General features: G+C 42.3%; 1 protein-coding gene and 1 long non-coding RNA gene across 11 annotated transcripts; one reads left to right on the top strand and one right to left on the bottom strand.

Moving 5' to 3' along the window:
• The first annotated feature begins 79 nt into the window (after positions 1 to 79).
• On the top strand, positions 80 to 22,476 carry LOC105277906 (kinesin-like protein unc-104). 10 transcript variants are annotated; one of them, XM_011336643.3, is made up of 30 exons: positions 80 to 272; positions 9,589 to 9,762; positions 9,844 to 9,926; positions 10,022 to 10,100; positions 10,190 to 10,535; positions 10,651 to 10,906; positions 11,014 to 11,016; positions 11,120 to 11,277; positions 11,393 to 11,532; positions 11,967 to 12,005; positions 12,738 to 12,875; positions 12,981 to 13,427; positions 13,518 to 13,723; positions 13,807 to 13,924; positions 14,244 to 14,395; positions 14,733 to 14,911; positions 15,495 to 15,632; positions 16,475 to 16,612; positions 16,728 to 16,846; positions 16,925 to 17,300; positions 17,381 to 17,471; positions 17,531 to 17,646; positions 17,727 to 18,267; positions 18,352 to 18,541; positions 19,059 to 19,312; positions 19,375 to 19,677; positions 20,095 to 20,382; positions 20,464 to 20,600; positions 20,683 to 20,784; positions 20,863 to 22,476. In XM_011336643.3, exons 2-30 carry the CDS (start codon positions 9,663 to 9,665, stop codon positions 20,963 to 20,965), a joined length of 5,340 nt encoding a protein of 1,779 aa, XP_011334945.2. In that variant the 5' UTR covers positions 80 to 272; positions 9,589 to 9,662; the 3' UTR covers positions 20,966 to 22,476. The 10 variants fall into 10 exon arrangements, with proteins under 10 accessions (XP_011334945.2, XP_011334938.2, XP_011334942.2 ...); XM_011336636.3 differs by having other exon boundaries at positions 14,223 to 14,395; XM_011336640.3 differs by having other exon boundaries at positions 81 to 272; positions 14,223 to 14,395; positions 16,928 to 17,300.
• Positions 5,750 to 6,439, bottom strand: LOC109610864. The gene is made up of 2 exons (XR_002193171.1): positions 5,925 to 6,439; positions 5,750 to 5,866 (listed from the first exon to the last, which is right to left on the bottom strand). It is a non-coding gene; the product is annotated as an uncharacterized LOC109610864 (long non-coding RNA).
• Positions 22,477 to 23,694: the final 1,218 nt, after the last annotated feature.

Here is a 23,694-nt window from a genome sequence, read left to right as displayed (position 1 = left end):
CGAGCACGACTTCGCAGCCGCCGCTCCCGCAACGCGGACGGGACGCAGAGGAGAGGGAACGCCGTTCGAACTTCGGAGTCGCGCGCCTTCGACGATCGATCTTTCGGGCGGGCGTCGGGACACCGTCGTCGACGACGACGTCGCACCGCCGAGTGGCGCCGTGACGCGCAGCGTGCACGCTCGTCGCTTCCTCCGCGAAACGTCGCGAGATCGCACGGAACCAGTATGGCCGTAGGACCTCAGCTGTTTTCACGTCGCTGCCAGCGTATCTGGTGAGTTGCTGCACCGACTGCACCGCGCTCTTGCACGCTCCCGCGTCGCACTTGCTCAGCGTACGCAACCACCGCGACGCGTCGCCAATGCGTGCGTGCGTACGCGCCGTGCGATCGCGACGTCGACCACTCGACTGTCACCGGCCTAGACGATTATTTATTTAAGCAGCTTCGTTATCGACGAACCGCGGCGTCGAGCGCTTTCCGGAAGCGTCAGCAACCGAGCGATCGAACCGCCTTTGTCCGTCATTTCCGAGCGACGTTGAAAACCGTTTTTTGCAGCCGATCGTTCCTTCGTGAGCCTAAGAGTGGACCGTTTCGTTGTTCGTCTCGAGATAAATGCTATGCTCCATTTCGTCGTTTGAATTGCGACTCTGAGGCAGTCGGAAGTGCACCAAAATAGGCGCGTATGATGAAATTTTGCGATCGGAGTTTGTACGAAGTCAATTACGCTTTGCGAATTGTATCAGAATAGGTTTCTACTTGTCAGAATTTACTGCTTGCAGTTTTGCAACGTTCGTGCGAGAATTAGTCGATCTAGCGATAGTCTGGATTGAAAATCAGAAAAGGATATTAAATATATATTGAGTATACAAGCTCATTTTACAATTGCGAACATCATATATTTTATTATTTGTTTAATCAGTTATTTACGTTGAACTGACTTTGTTCAGAGAATACTTCAACCCGAGAATTGACAGCGTACTTGGACATTTTTTGCTGAAGCAAGACTCGAGCTCAAAGTTCATTCGGTGACATCGATTTGCGAGCAATCTGTCCCGTTACTCTCGTCGCACTTCAACCCTTCCTCTGCTGTCACGAATCGTTATGGAGAGTGTCCCTCGGATTGACTGGTGCGAAATGGCATGGGAATATATATAACGATTTAACTTGCGTATGTAAGAAAGGCCAGAGGTGTGTAAAGAAGGGTTGAAGGGTTCGACGGGCAGAATAGGCCGTAAATGGATGACCACTGTTCCGCGATATAAACAAAGTGCTGGGGTAGGTCAGTGGTGATCGTAATGTTTTGAGAGTCGTAACCGTTAACGAGTGATATTTCGAATGACTCGGAGTCTCTCGATCTCTGATTCCAGAAACAACCGGATTGTCGGGTTTTATCATCAAAATAGTACGATTTGCACAAGTTAAAGGCTCATCTTGTTGATTAAGTGTTAAATTTTTTTTACTATTTTCTTTCTTAACAAAAACGTCAATCTAGATCAGGAATATAAATGGATTTCCAGATATAATGCGCCCGTGAATAATGAATGAGTGAATAATAAAAGATTGTTCTGCGTATCTCGAACGACTTTTAATAAGATATTGGAAAACGCAGACAATTTGAGTTTTAATGAGATTTTATTTCAACGTTTATTGAATATAGGGAATTTTTAAAAACAGATGACGTTTATTTAATTGCGTTTTCGATAGACAAAAGAATTCTGAATAAAATAAAGCGGGCATGGAGCTAAAATCGACTGCTCCAGTTTTTGAACACTTTGTCATGGGATATCGGTTATTTTCGCTTAAACAACTAAAATAAGTTGTCTTCTTCGAAAGTCATATTGTGTCACAATATATATTTATATGTACTGTGTATAGATGTTTCGCGTATGCATATAAATATATTAACTGTATTATAACCAGATTAAAATTAAGAAAAATTAATAAAAACTCGGTTTGGGAAAACAGATTTTACGAAAATTAAACATTTTCATAGAAATGTTTGTCAATTTTGACACACACAACATAAACGTGATAGTATTATAGATTTTTCATAATCTCTTTCTTTGACACAAAATACCAAAACTTAAAAAATGCAAGACATGAAGAAAGAACTTAATATAAGTAAATGACTCTTTAGTGGCGTATAATTAAAGTCTTTCTTAATCATTTTAAGAAATAAAATATAATCGATAAATCCGTTGGAGGTAGAAGAAAACTAAATTATTATATATATGCACGATATCATCATCTTTATCCACCATTCTCATTCTGCGGTAGAAGCGAAACAACAAGACATTATCTCGCCTCGTTAAATTCTTGATAAGTCGAAATTTCTTGGAAATTCGCAAATTTACAAAGTGATCGACGCGGCGACGCTGGCTCTCCTCCTGCTCATCCTCCCCCCCCCCTCTCTCTCTCCCTCATACGCGGACGCGTTAATAATTTGCCCCCGAGGGCGGCGCGTCGGTGTCGCCGCGCGAAAAGGGGATGATTTTTGTATAATTAATCGACGCCGAAGTCGAAGGAAGAGTGACGGGGCACGCGCCACCGAAGCCTCCCGCACATGCACGTGCGTGCGTGTACGTACATCCCCGTGTACGTACGTACGCGCGGCATCGTCGGTGATATCGTTGTGGGTATCTTTACTTATTGATTGCTCCGTGGAAATTGGCCGGCGCCGCCTGCGTCGCGTCGGTCGATCGTCGGGTTGCAAGGCTGACGTCACCCGGTGTACCTTCGCGGGCTATTGATTTCCTCCCCGCCAGGCGCGACGCGATTGGTCCATAAACCGAGAAAGCGGCCCGACGCGGCCCTGGACCACTACGCTCGTGTCGATCGACGCGCGCACCCCCGCCGCCTCTTCGTGCGCGCGCGCGCCTGACGCATATACGCACATACGCTCGCGCACGTGCGAGCGCGTGTGCGTTCTGTGTGGGTGGCCACGTTGACTCGGATCCAACCACCACTCCTAGTGCTACGCCGGCATCGCGATGCCACTCGGAAGCTCCGAGAGGAACGGCTAGGCGGGGACGAACGACATTCCGGGGGCGCGGAATTGAATCACGCCGGAAAGACGCAAAGGGGTGACGCGCGACGCCGCGTTGACTCTCTCGCCGTCGGGGAGGTGAGCCGTCGATTAATCGCCCCCGTGCGCATCCACGATGCATCATCAGCCTGGATGGCCGGCTGATCGCACGCATCGACGAACTCAAGTGTTCTGCGAAATGTGGAGGAGAGCGCGGAGGAATTCCCTCGTTTCGCGAAATGAAATTTCCCACGAGGACACCGCGAGGATGATTCGCTCGAGATGATTTGGATGAAACTTGTCGAGAAGCGATATCGAGAGACCAACACATGCCTGCGAGTCTCGCGTAACTTCGTCGTGATTGCCGACGCGCGATCGATTTTCACTTTACTCAATTTCTCGCGCAATCATCTATGGCCTGTGCGATACATTCTCGAATGTTATCGCTAGCTTTTTTAGGTGGATGCAGTTTTGCGTCTCAACTCGACGTCTAGTTTTTCTAGTTTCAATTTTGACAAATTTGTCACGGTAATAAATTTATCTCTTAAAATTGCTTAATATTTTGAAATTCACCGTTGCGAATAAAGGATCCTAATTTGTTAACTGAAACTTTAACTTGGAGAAAGTTTGAGATAGTTTCAATTAAAGCTGCCAGTATAATTGGAGCTGCTGCAATCAAAATAAGAACATTATTCTTCTCTTATACATTCAGAATTATTTGAATGCAGTTTTCTATAAAGATGGAACATGACCATTTCTTCACGTATGATCTCTGAGATTCAATCTCCGATATTTTTAATAAAAGCTTCGATAATATTTCCTTATTTGATTGATACAGATGAGATAGAACCATGCGGGATTAATCAATCACTGTCCGACTTCTTTCATAAAAGCTCACATTTAGAACACTCTGATATCTATGCTTAATATCTTCGTCTCTGCGTGCAATGTACAATACACGCGGTTATAAAAGCTGAAAGGTAATAATAACCAATACTATGCATGCAGACAATGCATTGTCTGTTCGTCATATTCAGATGACAACGCGGCGGTAAATTTTTTGCCTTGGGTAATGTGAGATAATAGCACAATACAGAGAGGCACTAAAAATATATATATAAAAAATACCTAAAATATGTATCGTCCGGCGTGACATCCATTCTTCTATGTGACATATATATGATTTTTATATTACGTTATTTGTCACAGTGTTTTTTGAAATTGAATAAATTACATGATATAATAATACAAAAAAGTAAATATATTGATTTAAACTTGTAAAAATAAGCTATAAGAAATCCAAGAAATATTGAATATTTAATTTCGATATTACGATCAAGCTTATTGATTTTATCGATTACAAGACTTGAGTGTAACTAACTTGTAATACCAGCTCTATAAACAGATACGCAAGAAGAAAGATAACAATTGCGCTGACGAAACATATGTATTGGGTTGGCCAAAAAGTAATTGCGTTTTTTTTTATATAAATAAAAGGCGAATTTTTCATGGGAAACAAAAACTTTATTAAACAATATATTGTCCATTTTGTTTGATTATCTTTTGCCATTTTTCAGGCAACTTCAAGATTCCGCGCTCAAAAAGGTTCTTATCTTTTTCAGCAAAAAACAATTCCAAGAACGATTTGATATCCTCATCAGCAGTAAAAGTTTTACCATTCAAGGCGTTTTGCAAAGAACGAAACAAATGGTAATCTGATGGTGTCAGGTCTGGCGAATATGGTGGATGTGGTAACACATCCCATCCAAGCTGCAACAATTTTTCACGAGTGACCAAACTTGTACGTGGTCTAGCGTTATCATGGTGAAACACAAAACCTTTGCGATTCACCAATTCTCGACGTTTCTGTTTGATGGCATCATTTAATTTATCCAGTTGACGACAGTATACGTCTGAATTAATGGTTTGATTCCTTGCAAGCAGCTCAAAATACACAATACCTTTAAAGTCCCACCAGACTGACAGCATAATCTTTCTTTGGTGAATATCTGCTTTTCAAGTGCTTTGAGCAGGTTCATCACGCTTGCTCCACGATCTTTTTCGTTTGACGTTGTTGTAGACGATCGATTTTTCGTCGCCTGTTATCATACGTTTCAAAAATCGATCATTTTCCTCACGTTTCAAAAGAGAATCGCAGATGTCAATACGCTTAGTGAGATGAATTTCTTTGAGCTCATGTGGTACCCAAATGTCGAGCTTACTAATGTATCCAAGTCGTTTTAAATGGTTTTCAACACTCGATTTCGATACGTTAAGATTCTCAGCAATCTCTCGTGTCGTTAAACGCCGATTGGAATCGATCAGTGCCTTTATTTTGTCATCATCAATTTCGATTGGCCTTCCTGAGCGTGGTGCATCTTTCACATTAAAATCTGCAGATCGAAATTTAGTAAACGAATTTTGACACTGCCGCAGTTTTAAAGCATCTTCGCCATATACATGACATAACTTTTTATGAGCTTGCACAGCGTTTTTCCCTTTTCGGAAGTAATAAAACAAAATATGACGAAAATGTTCTTTTTGATTTTCCATTTTGAAATCGACGGCAAACAAACAATTGTTAACGAAATCGTGTACTTTCTTTTTCTAAAACAAGCTTGAACCGTGAGTTAACCTACATAATGAATTTGCGGTTTAGAACGAAGTTAGTTACATTTCAAGGTATGTATGTCCATCTATTGGAAAAAAACGCAATTACTTTTTGGCCAACCCAATATATTTCTCCAAGATATCGATCGCTCTTATCGCTGTCCGTCTCTTTGATTCTCCTCTTCGATCATAGCAGAGATTTGAGGTTTCTGCTTCGTGCATGATCCTGATACTGCAACGACTCGGATGCTTTTCTTGGAAATATCGAGAAATATCGATACTCGTATTACCTGCGAAGGGACGGAGAAGCAGCACTAGCCTACTGAACTCGTGCATCCCTACCCCAGTCGGTCGTTCGTCGCCGTCAGGAACGCGAAGTCGCAACAGCACGCAGGCGCCCGCGGCCGTAACGTCGTCAGCGCACGGGGCGAGAACGGGGGTTGGTGTCGCTCGACGATACGGCGAACAGCGACTGCTCGTTCCTGGTAGGCAAGCAGGGGTGGCTCGTTAACTCGCGCTGAGTACATTGTCGCGGCGCGAGTAATCGACGTGCGTGCGAGTGTAATTACGTGAACTATACGTCGCTATAATGTCCGCCAGCGAGGATCTCGCGGATCACGGATCGCCCAGCGGATGGCCGACATAGCCGACACAGCAGCGGTGAGCCGTCACGACCTTTGCCCCTCTTGACGACTCCGTCGATCTTTCCGTGGCGCGTCATTTCGCGAGTTTCTCGAGAAAAGCTACCGCTCTTCGCGGGAGAGACTTGCCGAGTTGGTTGGCGAGAAGCGCGGCCTCGACGAAGGTAAGCCTTCCGTCCTCCGTGTCCTCCTCCGTCGAGAACGTTGTGCGGACGATCGATCGTAAAAATCCACGTATACGCCGCGCGCGGCCGTTCCTCGCCTCCTCCGCCTCGCCTTCCGGACCTTCCGCCGCGAATACTCGGACGTATCGATCACGCCGCCGCTGCCGTCGCCGCCGATGGTGTTTTGCACGTTCGATCGCGAAATTGCTCTCGCAGGACGAATATCCGTCATTAACGGTGTGTCGCGGTTCTTCGTTTCCTTCCATCGTGCGCGTTCGTACCTCTCGTGATGATCCATGATGACGCGATGCACGTCCGTGACTGCTTCGAGTGGTCCGTATGAGTCTCGCGAACTTCTGACAAATGGCAGACGCTTCTTGGTCGGAATCGGAATTTCTACGATTCTTAGTTTAATATCGCATGATTGAAAAGAGATTTAATGTAACTGATTATTTGTGCGTTGCATTGCATATTACATTTTTGTCTCTCATTAGTGGTGATTCGTTAAAACATCTGTTTGCTTTTAGTAATGTTATACAATCATATTCTTCAATAGCCTTCTCGCGGTTGTATATTTTTTACCAGTTTTATGGATTTCGATGGTTCCAATTTTGTTAGGTCCCCGTAAACGTATTATTAATAATTATATAATTGATTATTAATCGAGGAAAGTCATACAAATATTATATACTCGAGGAGGAAATCCCTTAATGCATGAAGTTGCGCGCAATTGATGGGTATTTGAAACGCACGTATCTAGATATTATTTTACTAATGATAAAATTTGAAAACTATGTTTTCAGAATAAAGATAAAATTCAAAAATGCGTTAGTTTGATAAATTTACAAATTGTTACTATCGATTTTCTAATCGTATATTTAATATCTCTTACGTCATGTCAAACGCGGATGTCAAATGATACTAAACTGTCAGATACAATTCTGAGTCATAAAGTATACCTAGACGTAATGCGCACGCTCCGGGCATCTCTGCTCCCCAAATGTGCGTAATTTCATGTATTACGGCGTTTCTCTCGAAAATGTTAATTTTCCCTAAAGGGCTATGAATCACATTTTGTTTTCGAAGAACTCGTCTCGTCCTCCAAGTTAATTACGAAGAATGTATCTTTTTCGCGAAATATGACTTTTTCCTCGGAATAAATCGATCCCGGTGCTGATTAATCAATTATTCTTCCATATCTGATAACGTATATATTTCTGGATGGATCAATGGCCCGCGCTGCTCTTCGCCGACGTTCGTAAACGTGAGAGTCGTCGTTACACTTTACTAGTTCATTATTACATCGCACTCTTCGAAAAATCGAACGATCCGATTCCCTCGTTCTGCGACTTGCGATTAAAAGTTTGTCGTGTAGTGTCGTCGAGTTTCAAATGTTTCTCGATGAAACAATGAAAGTCAATCCGAAATTCGATTCAATGAAACATTCGTTAATAATGAATTAATTCTCAATTTATTGCTTCTCAATCAACGATTGATTCGATAATCGCGCATTGTACGTGTAAAAATATTCTTGTCCGTTCTGCAAAAATCGCTCTTTTATGCACAAAAGTATGTGTGCAAATTTTTTGAATGACGCATAATGTACAAATCAAACACTAATATATTTGAAGAAAAACGTAATGGAACATGTTTGCGTGAACTAATATTGCGCAAAGCGTGAAACATGCGTCTACGCGTTCCACCTGATGCCAGTAGTTTACATCAACGATTAACGATCCCGCTGGAGCGAGGATTCCTGCAGACGAATAAGCCGCGCAAAGAACGCATTATCCCAGATAGCCAAGTCTGCTGAAAGCAGATGATGCTAACTATCTGCTATCAACTATTGCCAGCCAAAAGGCAACAAATTTCATACAGAAGTTGTTGTTAACGATTAATTCGACGAATTGGTGCCAGAAATGTAACAGAGCTTGCTCACAAAATCTAAGAACAGATTGGCGGCAGAAACCGAGCAGAATCTGCAAACATGGCTCGAAGTCGGATTGTCGACAGAAACCGAGCAAGATTTGCGCGCGCGGAATCTAACGGCAGATTGGCAGCAGAAACCGAGCAAGATCTGCGCGAGCGGAATCTAACGGCAGATTGGCGGCAGAAACCGAACAGGATCTGCAGCTTTTGACAGTATTCAAATTTACACGGCTATGAATATGTGTTTTCGCTCCGCACCGCTATGCGGTGCACGCGTCGAGTTCTTACTCGATGTTAAGATTTAGCCTAACAGTTATATAAGTTAATATACGCGCCTTGGCATGATAATATTAATTTTTCTGAAAATTTTTGCACTCGCGGCACAGAGGCTCCCATGGACAACGTCCATGTAGTTCACGCACGCCAAGAGCAATCTGAAGTTCGAAAGCAAAATTCGGACTTCGGATTAGAATAAATTAACAATAAGAGAGATTATGCAACGAACTGTCAGAAAGACACATCAAGCCAAATGTACTTTAATTTAACAAACAAATGCGTTCTTTTAACGCATGGTAATATAAAATGCCAATTTATAGTGTGTTAAAAGTAAACACATGCTTTAATATATCGTAAATATGAATGGCCAAAAGCTGCAGATTCTGTTCGGTTTCTGCTGTCAATCTGCCGTCAAATGTTAACAGATCCTGCTCGGTTTCTGCCGCCAATCTGCTGTCAGAGTCCGTTAGCAGGCTCTGCTGGCAGATCACTATCCTAATGCGGACATAACGGATGCCAATTGGCTATCAACTTCTGCAGTAATCTGTTGCCAATCTGCTGGCAGATCGCACACATTTTGCTTACTGGGATGTTTTTGCTCTTCTTATTTACTTCGATGAAGAAGCCTCCCTTATCGAAGTGATATATTAATAACTAGGATATATTTCTGGCGAGGATACATGAGCTACATGTATGGAGTTTCGTAACGACTCTCTCGCTGTTTACTTGCGACACAAACGATGTTCTATTAAAGTACGTAGTTGCACACGAATCTAGTCAGAAGAAAAAGGACTGAACAATATCTTTTCTAACAATGACTTGACGTTAATTTTCAATACCTTGTATTCAATACTGAATCTTAGCTTAACAAGTTACGGTAAGGGATTTCGACGGGAATCCATTGATGGCGGCGTAACAATCTAAATACGAATAATCTGTTGCAGAGTGACAAACGAGATTTATCGCCAGCACCGCCGCCGGCTTGATCCGACGCTGAGTTGAAAGAAACGCAGAGAAAATGTCGTCGGTTAAGGTGGCGGTGAGGGTACGGCCCTTCAACCATCGCGAGATCGTTCGTGAGGCACAATGCATCATAGAGATGACTGGAAGCACTACTTGTAAGTTTCTTACGGTGACTTGAACAGCTTAAATAATTAATTATTTTCGATTATTATTAAATCGTCATCTCTACGTTACAGCCATAGTAAATCCCAAGGCCACGCCTGGAAGCAAAGAAGCCGTCAAAAGCTTCAATTACGATTATTCCTACTTTTCAATGGACGTAAGTCTAATTTCTCCACTTGAACAATAAGTTCGTTACGGTGATATGCTTATTCGATCAATCGGTTATTAATGACTAATCTCTTCCATTTACAGCCAAATGATGAGAACTATTCGACTCAGCTCATGGTTTACAAAGATATCGGGGAAGAAATGTTGGAACATGCTTTCGAAGGTAGATAATAATTAACAAATATAGAAACTCGTCGTTTACTCTCTTTTTCTGAGCTTCTCTATATCCCGGTATTCATCTCTGTGACACAGGTTACAACGTTTGCATTTTTGCATACGGCCAAACTGGCGCCGGTAAATCATATACCATGATGGGTAAGCAGGAGGAGGGGCAAGAGGGAATAATACCACAGATCTGCAAGGATCTGTTTAGGAAAATCAGTTATACCTCTAACGAGCGACTCAAGTACTCGGTAGAGGTGAGCTACATGGAGATCTATTGCGAGCGAGTGCGCGATTTGTTGAACCCGAAGAATCGGGGAAATCTACGAGTGAGGGAACATCCTCTCTACGGACCCTATGTCGAAGATCTCTCCAAGCTGGCCGTAATGTCGTATGAAGACATCCACGATCTCATAGATGAGGGTAACAAGGCCAGGTTGGTTCAATAATCTTAATTAACGAACACTTTTGTTTAAGATTAATCAACAATTTACTTTTGCATAACGCATTGAATACTTAATCACTGGAAATGTATATTTTAATCATTACAGAACTGTCGCAGCAACCAACATGAATGAGACATCCAGCAGATCGCACGCGGTCTTCACGATATTCTTCACGCAACAGCAACAAGACAACACCACCGGTTTGATGACGGAAAAGGTCAGCAAGATATCGCTGGTGGACCTGGCTGGATCCGAGCGAGCCGATTCGACTGGCGCAAAGGGGACGCGATTGAAGGAGGGAGCTAATATTAATAAGAGCCTGACGACTCTTGGAAAAGTCATCAGCGCCCTGGCCGAAATTGTAAGTATCTCTGCGAATCGCGTTAATAAAATATCCGCGTTACACGTTAAGTATCAGGCACTCATATCATTGTTATATTTGTTTGCTACTTTGTTACGGATTATCAGGCGGTAAGTTGACCGAATTAATAAGGAAGTTTAGAGAATAATTGATTACAGGAAAAAAAATACTTTCTGTTTCATTTTTTTTTTAACATTTATGTGCTTCTCATAGGCGACTAAAAAGAAGAAGAAAGCCGACTTCATACCCTACAGAGATTCCGTTTTAACGTGGTTGTTACGAGAGAACCTAGGAGGAAATTCAAAAACTGCTATGATCGCAGCAGTTAGCCCCGCTGATATCAATTATGATGAAACGCTTTCAACTTTACGGTAAGTTCTTTCGACCTGTCTGCTGTGTATATTTTCTATCTAAGTTAATTGTTTAAAATTAATATCACAGTGTCCAATTGTTCAAGACTTTGCAGACTTTCTGTTTCATTCGCAGGTACGCGGATAGAGCTAAACAAATTGTTTGCAAGGCCGTGGTCAACGAAGATGCGAATGCACGTCTTATCAGAGAACTCAAGGAGGAAATACAGAAACTGCGGGAGCTTTTGAAGCAGGAAGGCATCGATGTCCACGAAGGTAAATTCGAGACATCAATTTTGTTTCTGAAAGTCGATGCACATAAATTTGACTATTAAGAATTTCTTGTTGAAAGTATTGCATATAGACGAGGACAGACTGAATAGATTAGGAAGAATAGGGATATTATACAAATGCAATATACATAATTTCCACATTAAAATCGCTTTTGCAAAATTTATGGGAGATTATACTTAGAATATTGGAACATGTGATATTTATTTTGTTTACGACGCCAATCGCCAAATGCGTAAAAAGTTTCTGTTATCTCGAATTAACATGGATCATATGTAGAAATTACTTAGGAATTAGCACAAGTGTATCAGAAGCGCGATTCTTCTGGCCGCTGTAGATAATTTGTAATTGCGCAGCGCGCGACAGGTAATCCCATTCACATAGTATCTTTTTCTTTGTTTCCCTTGCGCTCAACGTAGGGCCAGATGGCAAAGTTACGTACGAAAAGAAAGAACCTAGTAAGTAAAAAATGCTAACAATCCATACAGCAAAGAGTACAATCAAGACAGGCATCGTCCATTTCTTGCGCCTCTTTCGTAGACATCTTATTATTTTCCTTTGTTTCACTTATGCGCTTATTTCACCGCCAAGCGCATAATACATATCAGTGGTATACTTGTCGACTTCTTTTTATTTTGTACGTTTGCTTCGCGAGTATTTTGGTTTCTTCATTTAATGTACGTACGTTGTCTTGTTAATGGCATTGACTGCGAGCCCTTTTTTATCTGGTAAAATTAGCAACGTCTGATTTTCTCTCTCTCCCAAAGTTTAAATGAAACATTTGGTAGAAAACTGCCCGAGTCTATGATCGATTTCGTTCGCGAGAACAAGAATTCAAAAAAGACATGATCATGAAGACGTGTCAAGGTAATCGAATACTTAACCGAATATAATGAGTCATGAGAGTTGAATGGTGGTAGCCATTAGTTCATGCTGTATGCAATTAGATCATGCCAGTGCTTTACGAAAGGCACTGACTTACTGGAGTTATACCTCTACGCTTTGAGAATTGATGTAGCAACAGTATAAACTTTACAGCTTCTGGAATATTTCTCTTCATCTACGCCACTGCTTGAATTATGGCTTTTGATGTTTATACGACACACACGATACCGACTTTGACGCAGGCTTGCCGTTTTGAATATCACTTTTTTTTCCTCGGCGATCTTGACGATCCTCGTGTATTGCAGGGGACGAAATTATCAGAACGAACAAGCGGAACGAAGAGAACAGCAAGGAAGCTCGGTCGAGGCTTTCTTCCCATGCTACGTCTACCATCGCCGAAGAAGCAGTCGATCAACTGCAAGCATCCGAAAAATTGATCGCAGGTAACTACGAATCTGATTTAATTATTGCAATTTTATTATTATTGCGCAGATGTGACACAGAAATTAATAACTGCTTACAATACCGCACTTTTTTCTTTGCTCCAGAATTGAATGAGACATGGGAAGAGAAGCTGAAGCGAACGGAATCGATCCGCCTGCAACGCGAGGCAGTATTCGCTGAGATGGGAGTTGCCGTGAAGGAGGACGGCGTCACCGTAGGCGTTTTCTCCCCGAAGAAGACACCTCACTTAGTGAACTTGAATGAGGATCCTCTCATGTCAGAATGCCTGATCTATTACATCAAGGACGGATTCACGCGCATCGGTAGCGCCGAGGCCAACATACCTCAGGACGTTCAGTTGTGCGGGCCGCACATACTCAGCGAGCACTGCGTTTTCGAGAATCACGAGGGCATTATAACGCTCATACCGAAGAAGGGAGCCCTGATTTACGTAAATGGTCGCGAGGTAACCGAACCGCTCGTTCTCACGACCGGTTCCCGCGTTATCTTGGGAAAGAGTCACGTTTTCCGATTCAATCATCCGGATCAGGGTACGTTGGCGTAACGGTCGAAATAATTTAACAGATATTTGTGCTAGGATGTATGAATAAAAAAATATTTTTCTTCATCCAATCGTGTAGTACGCGAACGAATAGCAAATGGATCGCCGGCGGAAACCCCCGGCAACAACGAGCCACTGGCGGACTGGGACTTCGCGCAGGTCGAGCTACTGGAGAAACAGGGTATTGACTTAAAAGCCGAAATGGATAAGAGATTACTCGTACTGGAGGAACAATTCCGCAAAGAGAAGGAGGAAGCGGATCAGCTGTTTGAAGAGCAGCGAAAGGTACGGGGCGTCGTTGTATATGCGTGACAATCTCTTTGATTTAATTTATAAGCGCTGTTACGATTAATCGCTTATCTAAACAGAGCTATGAAGCGCGGATAGACGCGCTACAGAGGCAAGTGGAGGAACAGAGTATGACAATGTCCATGTACAGCAGTTACACACCGGAGGACTTCAACAACATCGAAGAAGATATTTTTGGTGAGTGTGGGAAAGTGGGGAGTCGCGCAGGTTTTCTGTATATACTTTGGTATGCTATGCCCGATCGATTGGGCGTTCCGCGTTATATATTACTTTCTCGATTTATATACAAGAATCTCTTTCGCAAACTTTCGCGCACAAGTTGACCGCGGATAACGGTTACTACTGCATGCGACCAGAGTTTAATCAGCTCGTCGATAGGACATAGCACATATTCTCTTAACGAAATAATCGGTATTATTTCAACAAATGCTTTGGCTTCTCTGACTGTTTTGCCTGGTAATGGCTTGCATTTCAGTCAACCCATTGTTTGACGCAGAGAGCAACTGGACCGAGAGAGAGTTTCAACTGGCCGCTTGGGCCTTCCGCAAGTGGAAATATCATCAATTCACGAGTTTGCGAGACGATCTTTGGGGCAACGCGATATTCCTTAAAGAGGCTAATGCCATATCCGTTGAACTAAAAAAGAAGGTACAGTCGCGGATGCAGAACGGAAGATTCCGGCAGCACGGCTTCTTGTAACTTGCGTTTATTTTTGCACCGTGTTCTCATACACCTTCGAGCGTGAACTGCTCTACGTATTTACGAATTCTGAATTAGCATTACGTCTAACGCGTATCATCCATCGTGTAAATTTACACACTTCTTCCATAGCATAATAATATTCTTTTTTACAGAATTCATTACGCACTTTTAACGGAAACGGCACTCATCGTTAAACACCGTGTTTTATGAGAGAAAATACAATCGTGAAAGCAACTTCTTCCCGTTCAATTGGAGATTTTATTCCATTAATTTTCTCTTTTAGGTACAATTCCAATTTACCTTACTCACGGACACTCTTTACTCGCCGTTACCTCCGGATCTTTTGCCCGTCATGGACGAAGAAGAGGAAGATGAAAGACCGTTCCCGCGCACGATCGTTGCCGTTGAAGTTCAGGATACGAAGAATGGTGCTACGCATTACTGGACGTTAGACAAACTGAGGTATGTTTTACATTTTGTAAATGCTTATTGAATGAACAGAACATTCGTGTCGACACGAAGTAAGACACGTTAATAATTAATTTACTTCAATAGAAATTGACAATAATGTATTAAATAATTTTTGTATCAAAATTATATTTTGTACATATCATCAAATTTGTACATCCAGCATGTTCAACCGTTGTTGATTCGATTATACTATGTACTCATCACTATGTATACTAAACTCTGAAATAAGACCTTCTCATGCAACTTCCGACAGAACTTCTTGCGTCTTGTGTTATTAATGCACGATTTCTTACATTTTAGATAAAGATCATGAAGATTAGCTTACTGCATCGAAAACTAATCTGTACTTTTATCATGTAACTGCGGAATAAAAAATTATTAGGCACGTTATCGTGAGACGTTTAGAATCACATTGGCGCTTAACTCGCGATTCGAAATCCGAATAGCAAATGAATCACGACACAAACGAAAGCAAAATCGCACCTTTCCGTTAGATCGGACTACATTCGGCTAGAGACCGCAGAAGAACGCGCACACAGCCCACTCACGCAAAGTAATACATGTTGACTTGTAGACAGCGCTTGGAGCTGATGCGACATGTGTACAACGAGGACTCGAGCCCCAGCACTCCGGAGGCCAAAGAGGATATTTTCCAATGCCTTACTGTCTACTCTAATCCGAAGTTCTCGCTCGCAAATCTTTTGCCTTCGAGGTTGGTGCTCGAACGCGCGAGGCTCTCCTCTTATCTCGCCATGTGACACGCTTTATGCCCGGCCTCGAGGAATCCTTTTATTTACTGGTGCAAAGATCATTTTGTCGTTTCTGCTCTTTCTTGTCTTGAGAGGCTTCCCCGATATGGCGGTGTCATTCTCTTGGTACGAAGCGAAACGAAGCTTTGCATTTGGAGTTGGCGAGATCTACTCGGTGAATCTGCATGGTTTTTCATTCGTAGCATAATGATCCGCGTCGCGAATCGAATAGATATGAGCCCTCCTCGCAAACATTTACGCCATCGTTTACGCAGCACCGCTTCTGTTGCTGTGGAACATCTTTATTCCGCTATCTGAATGTGAGAAAAAGTGTCTCATCACATTCTGTGCACGTCTGTCTCAACACATCTTCCAATTATCTCCTGCCGAGCTCGTGTCCTCACTATCTTTCGCTTTCAAACTTTATTATGCACGTATCAGATTGCAATGCATCTCAATTAAGAAAGCGATGAGAACAAAACGTTAAATACAGCGACAATTTCTGATTTCGTATTTCATAACGAACATATGTGTACTTTTATATTCTTTATTATTCGCTATACGATGTTCACACAGTTATAAATGTTAAATAATATTTGCATTATTATAAGAACGACATTATGTGGATGGAAAAAATGGTTTAAATTTAATTTACATTGCAAAGGAAGTCTGTAGAAATTTATCTATAAACGTTTTGCTGGACTGAAACATTTTGATGACTCAATACACCAGTTATGACTTCACGTTCACATATCTTCTCGTTATATGGAAATCATAGTAGATAATTTTTGTCTGTGTTTTCCAGGCAAAGACTGGAATTGATGCGCGAAATGTATCACAACGAGGCCGAGCTCTCGCCCACCTCTCCAGACTTCAATATCGAGTCCATCACAGGAGGTGATCCATTCTACGATCGATTTCCGTGGTTCCGTATGGTCGGCAGGTAATTGATCGCAAATGGAACGCAATAAAACCTCTGTTTACTTTTTTACTTTTAATTGTTATAATTATAATTAATTTAATTGTTACAACTAATACGAATTTACATCTGATTTAAGAGCTTTTGTGTATCTGAGTAACCTCATGTATCCGGTGCCGCTGATTCACAAAGTGGCCATCGTGAACGAAAAAGGCGACGTCAAGGGTTACTTGCGAGTTGCCGTGCAGGCCGTAGTCGGTACGTAATCCGTAGCTATGTCGACATATTCCATAGCTGTCGCGTATATAAGATGTACGTAACGAACCCTTCTTCTAGAAGAGGAAAACAGCGAATACTCAAGTGGCGTCAGACAATCAGCGCGAATTTCCTTCGAGGACGACTTATTTGGTGGGCACAAGCATAACAAACGCAGCTCGCTCTTGGCGCAAACTCTGGAGAAGAACCGACAGATCATGCTGCAGGAGGAGCGTGTAGTGGAAGGACACAACGAGGCCAACCAGAAGGACATGAAGGACGATGATGACATAGGAGACGCTGATAGCGGCAGAGGCGACAGCTCGGTTTCTAGCGACATGAAGGAAGAGGAGTTGCCGGATCACTTGCAACCTGGTGCTGAATTTACGTTTAGGGTAACGGTCCTACAAGCCATGGGTATTTCCACAGAATATGCCGACATTTTCTGTCAGTTCAAGTGAGTACATGTGTGTCCGTCTTGTTTATAACGTGTGAGCTAATATAACATAATATAATATGATGTAATTGCTCTCGCAGCTTCCTGCATCGACATGACGAAGCATTCTCGACGGAACCGGTCAAGAACATAGGCAAAGGCAATCCACCTGGATTTTATCACGTGCAGAATGTAAGTACTATCTTAAGGTAAATTTTGCCAATCAATGTAACATTTCGCAATTGATGCAGATTACAGTCACGGTGACCAAGTCCTTCTTGGAGTATCTAAAGACGCAGCCCATCGTGTTCGAGGTGTTTGGTCATTATCAGCAACATCCGCTGCACAAGGATGCGAAGCTAGAATAGTGAGTTATTTATAAACGTCAGTTTTTTTCAACTTCATCAAAGGGAGCACCACTTAAACGCACTCGCGTTGACACTTCAGCGTACGACAACCACCAAAGAGGATGCTGCCGCCATCCATACCGATCAGCCAACCAGTGCGATCGCCGAAATTCGGGAGCGTCTTGCCGTCACCTAGCACGTCTCACGTACATGCCAAGTACGACGTGTTGGTGTGGTTTGAGATTTGCGAGCTGGCGCCGAACGGCGAGTACGTGCCATCGGTGGTAGACCATAGCGATGATCTCCCTTGCCGCGGGCTGTTCCTGCTCCATCAGGGTATACAGCGACGCATACGTATTACCATCGTGCACGAACCGGCCTCCGAATTGAGGTGGAAGGATGTGCGTGAGCTCGTAGTGGGCCGAATCAGGAACACCCCGGAGCCGGAAGAGGAAGACAACGATTCTTCGGTACTCTCATTGGGTCTATTCCCTGGCGAATATCTTGAGATTCCCGGTGACGATCGAACGATGTTCCGGTTCGAAGCGGCCTGGGATAGCTCCCTGCACAACTCGACCCTGCTCAATCGAGTCACGTCTTATGGAGAGCAAATCTTCATGACTATTTCCGCGTATCTCGAAGTGCGTACTTTTGTAAATTTTTTTATTTGAATGCGGAAAGACGAGATTTTCAAAGGTTTATTTATTTTATTATCTACATTTTAGCTGGAAAATTGTGGAAGACCTGCGATAATCACGAAGGATCTGAGCATGATTATCTATGGAAGGGACGCCAGAGTTGGTCCGCGTTCGCTTAAGCATCTGTTCAGTGGCAGTTACCGTAACCAGGAGGCGAACCGACTTAGCGGCGTCTACGAACTGGTGCTACGTCGTTCTTCGGAAGCAGGTAGCCCAGGTTTGTTATGTCTAACCATAGTGTAGTCCCGTGTCCATTTGCCTAATATAACGTTGAGATAAGATCTCGTTAAATTTCATTTTATTGCTCCACAATATTTATATCTTAATCTAAATCTTTGTATATAAATAAAGGTATACCGGTATATTTTGTCGCACAATGGCAATCATGTAACCATGATTCTGTTTAAAAAATATAGCTTTTCAATAACTTGAGACTGAAACGGTCGATATCGCGCTCTAGTTTGAAAAAGAAGAAAAGCAATATCCAAATGTTGTTGAATTATTTAAAGTTATAATACATTATAATAACATTAATTACTCCACTTGCGGAATATTGATTATTATACATATTAGACACAATTAGCATTACCGTATCATTTATTATCCTTCAGTATATCGAATATTCCTTTCTCTTTTTTTATAAGCACTTTTGATGTATATTTACTGACGCCTTTGGCCTTTTCCTCTTTCTCGATGCCCCTCCATGTCCCTTTTCCTTCCCTATTTGTTCGTAGGAGTTCAAAGACGTCAACGTCGTGTCTTGGACACGAGTTCTACATACGTCAGGGGCGAGGAGAATCTGCATGGATGGAGACCGCGTGGAGACAGTCTCATATTCGATCATCAGTGGGAGCTCGAGAAGTTGACGAGGCTGGAGGAAGTGGAAAGAGTGCGACACACGTTGCTTCTGAGGGAGAAACTTGGCATCGACAAGATGCCGTTCTGCAATAAACCTTTCCACGATTTCACGAAGAGCGAAAAGGTAAATGTACGTCATGCATCGTGTAAAACGCGTTATACACAATTGTACGAGAAATTATTCTCCCGCAGGATGTCTGTAACATGGTAGCGAAAGCCACGAACGAGCCACACGCCAGCCCGGTGAAATTGAAAAATTCGACCACTAAGGACATTTACGAGCCGTGGGAAATGACCGAACGAGAACGCGAATTGACAACCAAGTACATCAAACTCATCCAGGGTAGGATTCCGAGCAAGGAACCGATATTGCTTTCCGATGTTTCGCCTGGCGAGGACACCATCACCGATTTATCTACATCTATGATGTCCTCGGTCATATCGTCTTCGTCTCAAGAGTCAGTATACGCGAGAGCTAGCGATTTCTTAGAGCAGGTAACCCTCCCCGCATGCCTGTGAGTGCCTTCTGCTAGTAGCGGTTGTCCATGCTTCGCTTCGTCATGTTGTTACTTCCTCCTCCAATTTCTTTTCAACATAAAAATGATTAATATTATATAAATGATTAATGAGATATGAAAGACACCAAGTGCTCCGAGATGATACAGCACTCGATCCCATTGTTACTTTCATCGCGTAAAGCGATTATCGGATTCACGCATTTCATTCTTCTAGTTTGCCTCGACACAGATTGTCGCGCTTTTCTTTCCAAAGTAAAATAGCTTTCGAGATATCTGCTTTCGCATTCGACGCGTGTCAACGCGTAGCACTCGAGACTCGAGTGTCTCGATGTGCCAAGACAACCGCCGGCATGATTGCCTCGTGGTCAGGGTTATGCTGGAGTGTTACTTGCAGGCTGCTGATATAGTAGTATGGAGCAGGTCTAAGTCGTGCCTCCTTAGGTTGAGCTCACCGGAGAGAGCTAGATTGCAAGAGCTCCAGGAGAGCATATTGGCGAGCGAGTCGGCCAATCAGACTTGCACTATCGCACCGCCACCGCTCGGGTCGTCCTCGCCGTCGAAAGAGAACTTGGTACTGTATGTGCCGGAAGTGGAAGAAATACGCATCAGTCCGGTCATCGCGCGGAAAGGCTACTTGAACGTTCTCGAGCACAAGACCAATGGTTGGAAAAAACGCTGGGTGGTACGTAGACCGGCGGATTAAATCTACTGTCATTTAATTACGATTCAATAATATTATACATTTTTCTCTTTTTTTTCCTAGGCCGTCCGCCGACCGTACGTTCTCATTTTCCGCGAGGAAAAAGATCCCGTCGAAAGGGCGCTCATCAATCTGGCTACGGCTCAAGTTGAATACTCCGAAGATCAGTTAGCTATGGTGAAAGTACCGAATACATTTAGGTAAGTGCTTCGGTATCAGCGGGAAAATAATAATAAAGTATATATAATTGTACGATATTTTAAAAAATACCTATTCGCATAGCGTTGTCACCAAACACCGAGGATACTTACTGCAGACTTTAGGCGATAAGGAAGTCTACGATTGGCTGTATGCAATTAATCCTCTCCTGGCTGGTCAAATTAGGCATGTATAATAGCACATAAACTTAGATATTTTAACATATAAATAATTAAAATGCTTAATATAATACGCTGTCATCAGGTCGAAACTCGCACGCAAAGGTCCAACCGCCTCGAATATGTGCAACGGTGCGCCGATTGGCTTAACACCGCCATTGGAGCAACAGAACGCTCAAACCAAGTGAGTGGTCGACACTATGGCCGGGGTAACGAGTGCAATAGCGAAGGCGTCGGAGAGAATGCTGTGTTGGTCACACTCGGCCTTAGAGTCGCAAGACTTCTGTAACTTTCGATTGCCGGTAGTCTTCGATTGAGCGGAATGGAGGTGAAACGATCGTTTAAGGCTACCCGTAATCGACGGCACATAATAATATCGACGTTTTACTTTAACACAGCGTCCCCTTAGCACGTTATAGGATAGTCAGGGCGAGGGAGAAAGCCCGGAGGAGGCGATGCTCGTCTTTCGAAGAAGTTACAAACGCGCGTACAAATGTATTTCGCTGGCACTTGGCAAAGCGTTCGTTTTCGCGTCTCTCCGTACATTTCGAACCCGCATTCGAAGTGCTCCCCACGTCGATGAGACGAAATTACGCGCGCACGAATGTTTTCGTTGTACTTTGATTTCCATGACCCACACGTTCATGTAACTACGTGGCACCCCTTACGCATGTAACATGCGAGAAACGATAGAAACGCATTTATGCCTAATAAGTGTACTCCTAAGACGATCACTGGAAACGAGATAAGGAATACACATTATAGATATATCTGTAGGAAAAGTATGCGAGAGGAAGCGAGAAAGTGGGAGAGAAAGATAAAGAGAGAGAGAGAGAGAGAAAAAAAAGAGACAAGAGGACATTAAGAATTTCGTATGCAAGCTTAACGATTGCTTAGTCTACGGTTGAGTATTACAATGGAAAAAGAAAGAAGCATTTTGATTAAGATTATTTATATTATCTTAGTAAGACAATTTTCAAATAAAGTGTTAAAATGCGTTTTTTATGTAAGCATATTTTATCGCGACGGTTATTTAGAAAGTAGAGTTTTATATGAAAATTTAATTATGTAGTAATTGCATTCCTATTTTTTGTAATAATTTTCTTTTACTTACATTTGATTAGAAAAAAATCAGATACAGCTGCTGGCCATTCAACGTGTGAAAAGTCATATTATTGTACACGTAATCGATTGACCGTCGCAGGATGAAAGTGGCATTTTCTGATTGGGAAATTAGATAATTTTTTATTACGGTGTACTTTGTAAAATAGGATAATATTGCTTCAATGTATTCCAAACACGCGCACATATGCAACGCTCTTGATATCCTAATAGAAAAAGATTTCAACCATGTCAGGATATAAAAAGCAACAGAAGTAATAAAAATCACTATTTCTTCGAGCACGCAGCTTATAAATTTTCTTTGATATAATTCAAAATTTTATATCATTCCGTTATTTTCAATAGAGCAATTTTATCCTACTTTACATACCTGATAACTACTGTGCATATTTTTTCATACCTAGTAGCTACAGTTACAGTTCCGGTTTTGTAAGTTAGTCAAGGAGCTTAAAAGCAAAGAGGTACAAGTAACAAAAGAACAGATTGATTAGTTAAATAATAACTAGACAGACACTTGTAACTCTTTGTTGCTGAATCTTTAAAAATAAGAAAGAAAATTTATAATATTCCGATAAAATAAAAAAAATACAGCATTATTGCAAACTTCTTCGAAACACGAATAAATGCGTAAAGTTACCAAGCAGGCAGCGTCGAGATAATGTAGAAAATTTTCCATTTATAATGATCGAGACTCATGTCGATGCGACAAGTTCTGACAAAACCGTTGGAATTCTTGTATTTCGTACTTTCGCAACACGCGGAAAATAGATAAAATTACGCTAATCTGTGGATATAGACACCACGTTCTAACACAGTGTTTTCATGTCTATTTAGAATTTAAGCAATGCTCCTCAAAAATGTTTGCTGTAAGCGCGGTATTCATCTTCAAACGTCACCATAATACGTCAGCGGATATAATTGAAGATCCCGAGAAAACGTTCAATCTCGGTCCATTAAACTCCTAACAAATCCTTCCTTTATCGGATGAATATCTGAAATTACATCTGAAATTTATATACGTGACAAAGTAGAATCCTTCAACTCTTGGAGAAACAAAGTTGCTTTTAGAGATGGTACGCAACGTGCTCACTTGATTCCACTTAATTTCTCTCAAGAAGCGAGATGATCTGCTTCTCATTTTTGATGGATCTAGAGTCTACGAAGGGATTCTTTAAGAACGGCAATTTAACTGACGCGAGATTGATGGTTTTCTCGTGAGAGTCGATAAACTGTTTTACGTTACTTCGAGGCTTTCACGGATTCTCTTACGTGTAACAATTTGGGCAGCAAATGCAACGTTACATATGTCTACCGCGCGTACTACCGCTCACTTGAAGAACTCTCGACTTCTTTAACATTAGGTAACTCACGATACGCGCGAGCATTCGAATTTGAGATGCACTCAAAGAATGATAATGTGTCACGTATGTGCCCAGTAAGCAAAATGTGTGCGACTGCCAGCAGATTGGCAACAGATTACTGCAGAAGTTGATAGCCAATTGGCATCCGTTATGTCCGCATTAGGATAGTGATCTGCCAGCAGAGCCTGCTAACGGACTCTGACAGCAGATTGGCGGCAGAAACCGAGCAGGATCTGTTAACATTTGACGGCAGATTGACAGCAGAAACCGAACAGAATCTGCAGCTTTTGGCCATTCATATTTACGATATATTAAAGCATGTGTTTACTTTTAACACACTATAAATTGGCATTTTATATTACCATGCGTTAAAAGAACGCATTTGTTTGTTAAATTAAAGTACATTTGGCTTGATGTGTCTTTCTGACAGTTCG

Source organism: Ooceraea biroi, chromosome 1 (assembly GCF_003672135.1).
Source record: "Ooceraea biroi isolate clonal line C1 chromosome 1, Obir_v5.4, whole genome shotgun sequence".
Classification (NCBI taxonomy): domain Eukaryota; kingdom Metazoa; phylum Arthropoda; class Insecta; order Hymenoptera; family Formicidae; genus Ooceraea; species Ooceraea biroi.
The sequence above is the reverse complement of the archived record's forward strand: the minus strand, read 5'-3'. Positions and strand labels throughout refer to the sequence as shown.